At 40.0% G+C, this 10,212-nt stretch overlaps 1 protein-coding gene across 1 annotated transcript in view; it reads left to right on the plus strand.

The window, feature by feature from the left end:
* MDN1 (midasin AAA ATPase 1) overlaps positions 1-10,212 on the plus strand; it is a 176,290-nt gene that overhangs the window by 52,474 nt on the left and 113,604 nt on the right. Inside the window, exons 13-19 of the mRNA XM_037730790.1 lie at positions 1,325-1,437; positions 3,171-3,319; positions 4,298-4,358; positions 5,277-5,488; positions 6,046-6,149; positions 8,424-8,568; positions 9,025-9,121. Of these exons, the coding sequence (XP_037586718.1) occupies positions 1,325-1,437; positions 3,171-3,319; positions 4,298-4,358; positions 5,277-5,488; positions 6,046-6,149; positions 8,424-8,568; positions 9,025-9,121 (881 nt within the window). The remainder of the gene's footprint in view (positions 1-1,324; positions 1,438-3,170; positions 3,320-4,297; positions 4,359-5,276; positions 5,489-6,045; positions 6,150-8,423; positions 8,569-9,024; positions 9,122-10,212) is intronic.

The raw sequence follows: 10,212 nt of genomic DNA on the forward strand, positions 1-10,212 counted from the left end.
GGTGGGGCGTGGTGGCTTAGGCCTGTAATCCCAACCCTTTGGGAGGCCAAGGTGGGTGGATTACCTGAGGTCAGGAGTTTGAGACCAGCCTAGCCAACATGGTGAAACCCTGTCTCTACTAAAAATACAAAAATTAGCGGGGCTTGATGGCGAGTGCCTGTAATCCCAGCTACTTGGGAGGCTGCAGGAGAATGGCTTGGATGTGGGAGGTGGAGGTTGCAGTGAGCTGAGATCCCACCATTGCACTCCAGCCTAGACACGGAGTGAAACTCCGTCTAAAAAAAAAAAAATTGATACAAGGCGGGGCGTGGTAGCACATGTCTGTAATCCCAGCTACTTGGGAGGCTGAGGCAGGAGAATCACTTGAACCCAGGAGGCAGAGGTTGCAGTGAGCCGAAATTGTGCCACTGCACTCCAACCTGGGTGACAGATCGAGAGTCTGTCTCCAAAACAAGCAAAAACGTTGAAAAGAGGAGTACCAACGAATACCTTAGGTCCATTGCTGACATTGTTAATATTTTGGCATTCTTGTTTTATGTCAAAATATGTATTTTGGGAGGAGGGATTCTTTCAGCAGTGGCATTGGTGGCAGGAGAAATATCTGGCTCGTCTTGAGGCAGGTACCTGGTATTCTCACATGAACGATTACGCTAAAAGATCTTATGTCAGGAATTGCAGTAGTGGAGATTTTTATAAGGCTTATGAAATAGTTGGGATGGCTTTGGCTGGAGGTCATAGAACATCCTGCTGAAAGGGATGTAAATGATACATATGTTGATCATCGGGAAGCAATAAAACCACCATGAATATTCATTACACCAATATTCATCTTCTTTTGTTGGGGAAGAGCTCACTTTTCCCAGACTAGTTTACTTCTTTTACTCCTGCCCCAAACCTGAACAGAGTCTGTGTTCTTTGGACAAGAGAGGAATGGCTGCTAGGTAGAATTCCAGGAGCACCTGCCACAGCTCTTTTTGTTTTGGCTATAGTCAGATATGTACCATGATTTCCAACATTATGTTACCTTTTAGATGTGGACTTACTGTTCACTTTCTCTGTTGGGATATATCAGGGTGTTCACTCCATATATAGGTAGGGCTTATTTAAAAAGTACCAAAGAAACATCAGTGTTTTAAAAAACATAGTATTAGAAATTTGGAAAAAGAAAAAAGAAGTGTCTTGATGAAAATCTCACGCACCTCTCTGGGAATTAGAGAATGGTTCTTTGCAGAGGGCTAATTTGAGGGCCAAAAGGATCCTTTAGATAAGGAAGTGTTCAAAAAGTATATGGATCTTTACTCAGATAAAATCTTTTGTCCCACAGGCTGAATTCTTTTGTCAACGTTATAAACCAGAAATTGTGATCAATGAGCTAGATTTACAAGTTGGTCGAGTGCGGCTTCTCCGGAAACAAAGTGAGGCTGTTCACATACAGCGGTAAGTAGGGCTCTAAACTAAGCTGCCATCTGTGGGGATTCCAGAAACTGGACAGAAGTCTAGCTCAGCCTCTTGTCTTTTTGCAAAACACGTGTCTGAACTGTGATATCTGCAGTATGTTACATGGGAAGTAGTGGTGTTTTCCCAAAGTATGTTCTGTGAAATTAGATATTAATAGGTGAAAGAGGCAATGAAATTTATTAGAGACTTGACAATACCAAAGATGAATCACTGATTTTATTCACTGCAGTGTATTTAGTGAAGTAAGCCTCAATTGGAAGTCAGACATTAGTCCGTAAATTCCTGGAAGGCTGGGGTTATATAAGACTCTGAGATCTAGCTGGGTGTAGTGGCACATGCCTGTAATCCCAGCTACTTGTGAGGCTGAGGCAGGAGAATTGCTTGAACCCAGGAGGCGGAGGTTGCAGTAAGCCGAGATCACGCCTTTGCACTCCAGCCTGGGCAACAAGAGAGAAACTCTGTCTCAAAACAAAACATAATAACAACAACAACAACAAAAAAACAACAACAGCAAAAATTCTGAGATGGAGGTAACATTTAATACTTATTACATGTCTCACTTTATACTAAGTCTTTACATATTTTCTCATGTAGTGGTTGTAATAATTCTCTGAATTAATATATTACTGTCCTAGGCCTCCCGTAACAAATTACCATAAACATGGTGGTTTTAAACTATAGACATTATTCTTTCACAGTCTTGGAGGCTGGAAGTCATACTCCTCCCTCTGACGGCTCTAGGGGAGAATGCTTTCTTGCCTCTTCCTGTTTTTTTCTTTTTTTTTCCCCGTTTTCTTGAGACAGAGTCTCACTCTGTTACCCAGGCTGAAGTACAGTGGCGTGATCTTGGTTCACAGCAACCTCTGCCTCCCTGGTTCAAGTGATTCTCGTGCCTTAGCCTTGCGAATAGCCGTGATTATAGGCATGTGCCACCATGCCCAGCTAATTTTTATATTTTTAGTAGAGACAGCATTTCTCTGTGTTGGCCAGCTGGTCTTGAACTCCTGGCCTCAGGTGATCCACCTGCTTTGACCTCCCAAAGTGCTGGGATTACAGGCCTGAGCCACAGTGCCTGATCTCTTTGGCTTCCAGCAGTCCTTGGTGTTCCTTGGCTTGTAGTTGTATCACACCAAGTGCCGTTTCTGTTGTCACATGGCCCTTCTTTCTTGTGTGTGTATTTCTTTGTCACCAAATCTTTCTCTTATAAGGACACCAGACATTGGATTTAAGACCCACCTGAATGCAACATGACCTTATCTTAATTTGATTAATTTTCTTCAAAGACCCTTTTTTGAAATAAGGTCACATTCATAGGATCTGGGTGGACATGAGTTTGGGGAAAGATTATTAACCTATTTCAACTAGGTACTGTTGTTACCCACATCTTACAGGTGAGGAAACTGAGGCTAAGACACATTAAGTAATTTGCTCAAGATGAGATAACTGGTACAGATAGTCTTGTCTTATTAATCTTTTTAATCTCCAGAGCCTAGCATGGTATCAGATATCTGAGTATTCGGTGTTTGCAGAGTGACTGAATTCTGTAATTTTTGCATGTTGTAAGACTGTCTTACAACATGCAAAGCATGAAGGCAATTACTCTGAGCTGTTTTCTCATTCTTGTTTGTTGACTCTGGAAAATCTGGTTTCTCACAGCAAAACTAGGAAAAGCTTGCAGCATGGTTTTTAAACTCTTTTTTTCTCCTTCCCAGGGAGAAGTTCACTTTTGCTGCTACACGGCCGTCCTCTGTTCTCATCGAACAGCTTGCAGTGTGTGTCAGCAAAGGGGAGCCTGTGTTGCTAGTGGGAGAGACTGGGACCGGCAAAACCTCTACTGTCCAATACTTGGCTCACATTACAGGTAATGCCTAGCAGAAATAAATCTGCCCCCAGACATTTCATACTGACTACCTTTTTTCCTTTTTTAAAAATACTAATTCAAAGACCACGGAATTTAACAAGTGCCAACAGTCCACGTGTAGTCTCTTTGCCTGGAAATAACTACTTTTAACAGATTGTTATTAAATTATTTCATTTCTAATCTTTGCCTATGCAAATACATGTATATATGTTTAGATTTTGTTTTGTTTTAAAACAAAATATGGGATTATATTCTACATATTGCATTTAGTTAAACAAATTGGACAACTTTTAAAAACAGAATACTGCATTTCTTCTTTTTATTTTTATTTATTCTTTTTGAGACGGGGTCGTACTCTGTTGCTCAGGCTGGAATGCAGTGGTGAACTCACAGCTCACTGCAGCCTTGACTTCATAGGCTCAGGTGATCCCTACCTTAGCCTTCCAGAGAGCTGAGACTACAAGCATGTGTCACCACACCTGGCTGATTTTTTAAGTTTTTTGCAGAGATGAGGTCTCACCGTGTTGCCCAGGTTGGTCTCCAACTTCTGGGCTCTCATGATTCAGAGCAAATGCACATTTGAAAATTTACCTTATTTTCACAGTGGCTCGCTCATGCCTGTAATCCTAGCACTTTTGGAGCTGGAGGCAGGAGGATTGCTTGAGCCCAGGAGTTTAAGACCAGCCTGGCAACATCATGAGACCCTGTCTTTACACAAAAGTTAGCCAAGTGTGGTGGTATGTGCCTATATATAGTCCCAGCTGCTTGGGAAGCTGAGACAGAAGGATCACTTGAGCCCAGGAAGTCGAGGCTGCAGTGAGCCATGATTGGACCACTGCACTCCAGCCTTGGTGACAGAACAAGACTTTCTCTCAAAAAATAAAAAAGCCCCATGCTATATTCCACAGCCTTGAGCACACTGGATATTATTGGTCTTTAAATTATTGGAGTAACTCATTTGTACTGTCTTTATAAAAGGCCACCGTTTGAGGGTTGTCAATATGAATCAACAAAGTGATACTGCAGACTTGCTTGGAGGGTAAGTGTGGCTTAAAATTTTTTTCTTATGTTTGTGTTTATTGCTTGAGGGAAGAAATACTGTTTTTTTAGTGTTAACAACCACAGGTTCTAGGGTGCTCAGTGCAATAGAAGAAGAGTTTTCTCAGATAAGGCTTCATTGGAGCTTTTGCCAGGGAGGTAGCACAAATTGTTGCTCTCTCCTACCCTTTTCCTAATTGATAATGTGTGGGCTGGGTTTAATTTACATAAGTAAATCAATTTCATATGTTTATTATTCCTCAGATTTTAGTCAAGCTTAATTAAATATGGATGGTTTCTTATTATGCCCTATACATGATTATTTAGACATGTTGGGAAAATAAATGATGTGAATTTTACTATTCAAATAGGACTTAAAATTTTTTTTTTAATTTTATTTTTTTTGAGATAGGGTCTGGCTCTCTTGCCCAGGCTGGAGTGCAGTGGTGTGTTCTTGGCTCACTGCAACGTCCACTTCCTGGGCTTGAGCCTCCTACTTCACCCTTCCAAGTAGCTGGGACTGCAGGTGTGTGCTACTGCACCTGACTAATTTTTATATTTTTTTGTAGAGACAGAGTTTTGCCATGTTGCCTAGACTGGGTTTGAACTCCTGGGCTCAAGTGATCTTCCTGCCTCAGTGTCCCAAAGTGCTGGGGTTACCAGTATGAGTAGCCGGGCTAAGCTAGTTTTTTTCATAGCACTGTTAATTTGATAATCATTTTTACCTTCATTATAGGCCCTTCAAATGGGGGAAAACAGATTACAATTTAAAACTGTAATGTAGATTTTAAATATTTCGGTATTATTTCTGACTTTGATTAAATGAAATCTGAGACCTACTCCTATTTTCTGAGCCATGCTTTCTAACTTCTGTTAACTTCTGAAGTTTGTGAATCACATTTACCTGTATCGGTTTCAGTTATAAACCGGTGGACCATAAGCTTATTTGGCTACCCTTACGGGAGGCATTTGAGGAGCTCTTTGCCCAGACATTTTCCAAGAAACAAAACTTTACGTTCTTGGGGCACATTCAGACCTGTTACAGACAGAAACGGTGGCATGATCTCCTGAGACTAATGCAGCATGTACACAAGTCTGCTGTTAACAAGGATGGAAAAGAGAGTGAAAGTGGTAAGGATGTGACCCAGGGTGCCGTGGGGGAGGGCATGAGGCTGGGCTTCAGTGAACAGATTAAGAGTTTTGGGGAAGAGTAAATACTCTTACTCTTGGAGTAAGAGTACAAATTGGAGCTTTCTAGGAATTGACAGAATGACTAATTATGAAGTATTGTGCCCCCATTCTTCATATGATTTCTGCAAAAACAGATGACTGGTAAGGCTGATGTGCAAGTACTATTTAGTCAGTAAAGCTAATTTCCTCAGAAAAAGCTTGTTTCTAAGGAGCTGGATTCCATAGCCAAGAGGCTTTTGCTAGCTTTATTTACTTCTGTGTGGTTCCTTATCTGTAAAGCAGGAATAAGAATAACTAGTCCAGAGGGTTGCGTGAGGGTTAAATGAGGTAATTAATACATAGATATGCATACACGTGAGCTAATTAGTGTTGTCTGGCATTTAGTTAGCATTATGTAAGTTTTTAGACTTAGTGTTTTGTTAATTGTGTTATGTTTAAAAGTTGTATATATTACAGCTCAAAATGTGTGTTAGATTCTTGTCTTTATTCTTTCCTAGGGTTACTCATAAAAGAGAAATGGGAAGCATTTGGTCTCAGACTCAACCATGCCCAACAACAGATGAAAATGACTGAAAATACCTTATTGTTTGCATTTGTAGAGGTATTTCTGTTTTCGTTATTTAGCTTATGATTTGATGCAAAACATAATGTTTTAGGCAGGTTACTGTTTTGTATTGTCTTAATGAAATAATGATTTTGGGGGAAAATTTTGAAAAAGGTTCTTCATGGTAATTATGGCAATTATAAGGGCTTAATGAGCAACATCATTATTTAAATATAAATTTTAAAAGTATAAATTGATGAATTATAATTGTATATATTTATGGGGTACAAAATAATGTTATGATTTATGAATACAGTGGAATAACTAAAACTAATTAACGTATTCATCACCTCAAATATCATTTTTTGGGGTGAGAATATTTGAAATGTACTGCTTTAGTAATTTTGAAATGTACAACTCATTATTTACTGTTTACAGCATGGTCACCATGCTGTGCAATATGTATCTCAAAGGAAAGAAAGTTTATTTTTTCTGTCTAATTAAGGCTTTGTACCTTCATTACTGCATACTCCCCAACTCTCCTAGCCTCTGCTAACTCTACCATTCTGCTGGCTGCTTCTTTGAGTTCTATTGTTTTAAATTTCACATATAAGTGAGAGCATGCGATACTTGTCTGTCTTCACCAGGCTTGTTTCATGTAACATAATGTTCTCTGTTTCTGTTTCTGTTGTAACAAATGACAAAATTTATTTATTTTTTCAAGCTGAGTAAGATTCCATTGTTTGTATATATGTATATATACAAAATTCTCTTTACGTATCTGTTGATGGAAACATAGGTTGATTCTTTATCTTGGCTATTGTGCATAGTGAGAATGAGCTTGGGAATGAGCATGGGAATGTAGGCATCCCTTTGACATACTGTTTTCATAGTTTTTTGGGTGGAAGTACCCAGAAGCGAGATTGCTGCATCTATTATTATTTTTAAAGATACAATTGATGACAACTAGTGAACTCCGTCGTCTTTCTTTTGCCACGTGTGTCCCCGGGGAGTGTGTGAATGTGAGAGAGGGATTTGGAGCTGTTCACTTTGGTGCCCCAATGTTAATCCCAAGTCATGGACATCTCTACTGTTTGCTGTCCTGTGACCCTGTAGGAAGGATCAACTTGGTCAAATATTTGTGACTTGGGCATTTAAAAAAATTTTGTTTCTGTGACAGTCCTTAAGATGAAGCCCTAGAGGAAGTGGGAGTCTTACTCGATGGTGTTTTAGTAACAGAGAAGGTATAGTCAACCATACATTGTGAGTGTGGGAAATTTGGTCATCAGAATGATTCTTAATAGGATTATTCTAAAACAACCAATTAAATTGTTGTGTTCTCAAAACAAGGCTTATGTTTTATGACTTAGTAATACACTGGAGTTAATATATTTCTTCTGTTTTATGTTTTTCAATTAAATTTGTAGTAGATTTGTTTTTTAGGATAAACATTTTTACAAAAGTATAAAGCAGCTTAATAATCGTAAAATAGTTTTTGATGTCATGTCAACTGAATAGATGATTAGATTTGTTTTTATTGCTCTAGGATATAGAATTTGAAGATATAACACTAGTGTACTAAAGCCAGGGGATGATTCATTTTGACATTCAGCAGGTGTGAAAGGCTGTGTATGGCGGGGCATGGTGGCTCAAGCCTGTAATCCCAGCACTTTGGGAGGCCAAGGCGGGTGGATCACAGGGTCAAGAGATCGAGACCATCCTGGTCAACATGGTGAAACCCCGTCTCTACCAAAAATACAAAACATTAGCTGAGCATGGTGGCGCGTGCCTGTAATCCCAGCTACTCAGGAGGTTGAGGCAGGAGAATTGCCTGAACCCAGGAGGCGGAGGTTGCGGTGAGCCGAGATCACGCCATTGCACTCCTGCCTGGGTAACAAGAGCGAAACTACGTCTCAAAAAAAAAAAAAAAAAAAGAAAGGCTGTGTATGACAAACACTAAACACATTTGTCTAATCTTCATGTAGCCTGACCCTATAATTATTTTGAGTTCTAATAGCCTTTGGGTGCCTTTAAACACCTGACTACAATGAAAGCTATTTACATGAACATCCACATAATTAGAGGATTTAGTTCACTGCATCTTTCTGTTAGGCCCAAATATGTTCCCTTGACCCTTTTGGACATTTAAAAAATTAACTTGGCCTTAACTCTGACTATCTGCTGTCAGCCAATGGGTAGTTGAGGTATAGGCCCATCAAGTGGGAAAGATTACCCCCTGCCTCTATTTCTAACCCTGCTTGCATAACTGTTTTTGGCAAGTGTGCCTTTATTTGACACAAATTCTTAACATTTTATTTTATCTTCTTCTAGGGTACATTAGCTCAGGCTGTAAAGAAAGGAGAGTGGATCTTGTTGGATGAGATTAACTTGGCTGCTCCAGAAATACTAGAATGTCTGAGTGGTTTGCTTGAAGGATCCTCTGGATCCCTAGTGTTGCTGGATCGAGGAGACACAGGTAGCACATGAATCCCTTGGGATTTGACATGGTGTCGAGCCCAATGGCAACTTTAGAGTGAGAATTTATTTATTTATTTATTTTTTTGGTTAGAAGGATGACATGGGCCTCCCAATGGAATTTGTTCATTTCTTAGATATTAATTTTCTGCAAAGTTCTTTGAACTGTTTTGGTATGGGGAATGTAAAGAAGAATAATATAATTGGACCAGGTGTTTGGGTTATGGATAATAAACACACTTACAAAATAACAGGTGAATAGTTAATAACAGTGAATACATATACCACAAAAGACTGCAGTGTAAGATTAGGTTGTATATATAGGCCTGGAAAGTGATTTCATTGTGGTTTCAGAAAAGACAAGGATGGTGTGAACAGCCAGCACCAGGCTGGCTGGGCCTGGGGTTCTGTGGAGTTAATCTTACCTTTTTTGAGAATTCATAATTTTCTCTTACAGAGCCACTGGTTCGGCATCCTGACTTCCGTTTATTTGCCTGCATGAATCCAGCGACTGATGTAGGCAAAAGAAATCTCCCACCAGGAATAAGAAACAGGTGAGGACATGGCTCTTGGAGAATTTCTTTTTTTTGCAGCAGATTCTTGCTGTGTTGCCCAGGTTGGAGTGCAGTGGTGTGATATTGGCTTACTGCAAGTCTCCGGTTCAAGCAGTCCTCCCACCTCCCACCTCAGATTCCTGAATAGCTGGGATTACCAGCACATACCACCACACCTGGCTATTTTTTTTTTGTATTTTTAGCAGAGATGGGATTTTGCCATGTTGCCCAGGCAGCTCTGTAACTGGGCTCAAGCGATTTGCCTGCCTAAGCCTTCCACAGTGCTGAGATTACCAAGCCTTCTTTTTAAGATTCTCTTTATTTATAGATTGGTAATATTAATGTAACCAAACTTTAGAGCAATGCTTGAAATTTCTTGGCCTCTGATAGAGGAATCTTGATTTCCTGAATTGTGGTATTCCTCTACTTTGTGCAGGTGGTAGGCATATGGGAATCTCCAGAACACTGGAGAATTTTTCCCTTTATGTTACTAGTATGACAGTGAATATTGTTGAAAATAAAAATCTTTCCTTTCTCAGATAATTTTTTGGTTATTTGCAAAATTTCATACATGGTATAACAGGAAAACATATATCAGTGTATTTTAGGAACACAGTCCTCTTTGGATGAGGCTGATGATCTGAAAAGGCCTTTTAAGTTTCTTTCATTTTCCATCACTAAGCACTGACATGAACAAAGTACTTAGTTGTTCCTGTTTTATGTGTGTAACATTTGGGAAAAGATAAATGACCAGATTTATTGTTGGTAACCATTTACTTCATTTGAGTTTTAAAATAGCTTTAAAACTTTATTAGACGCCGGGTGCGGTGGCTCACGCCTATAATCCCAGCACTTTGGGAGGCCGAGGCGGGTGGATCACGAGGTCAAGAGATCGAGACCATCCTGGTCAACAAGGTGAAAACCCGTCTCTACTAAAAATACAAAAATTAGCTGGGCATGGTGGCGCGTGCCTGTAATCCCAGCTACCCGGGAGCCTGAGGCAGGAAAAACGCTTAAACCCAGCAGGCGGAGGTTGCAGAGAGCTGAGATCGCGCCACTGCACTCCAGCCCGGGTAACAAGAGCGAAACTC

The sequence above is a fragment of the Cebus imitator genome, unplaced genomic scaffold (genome assembly GCF_001604975.1).
Source record: "Cebus imitator isolate Cc_AM_T3 unplaced genomic scaffold, Cebus_imitator-1.0 Scaffold359, whole genome shotgun sequence".
Classification (NCBI taxonomy): domain Eukaryota; kingdom Metazoa; phylum Chordata; class Mammalia; order Primates; family Cebidae; genus Cebus; species Cebus imitator.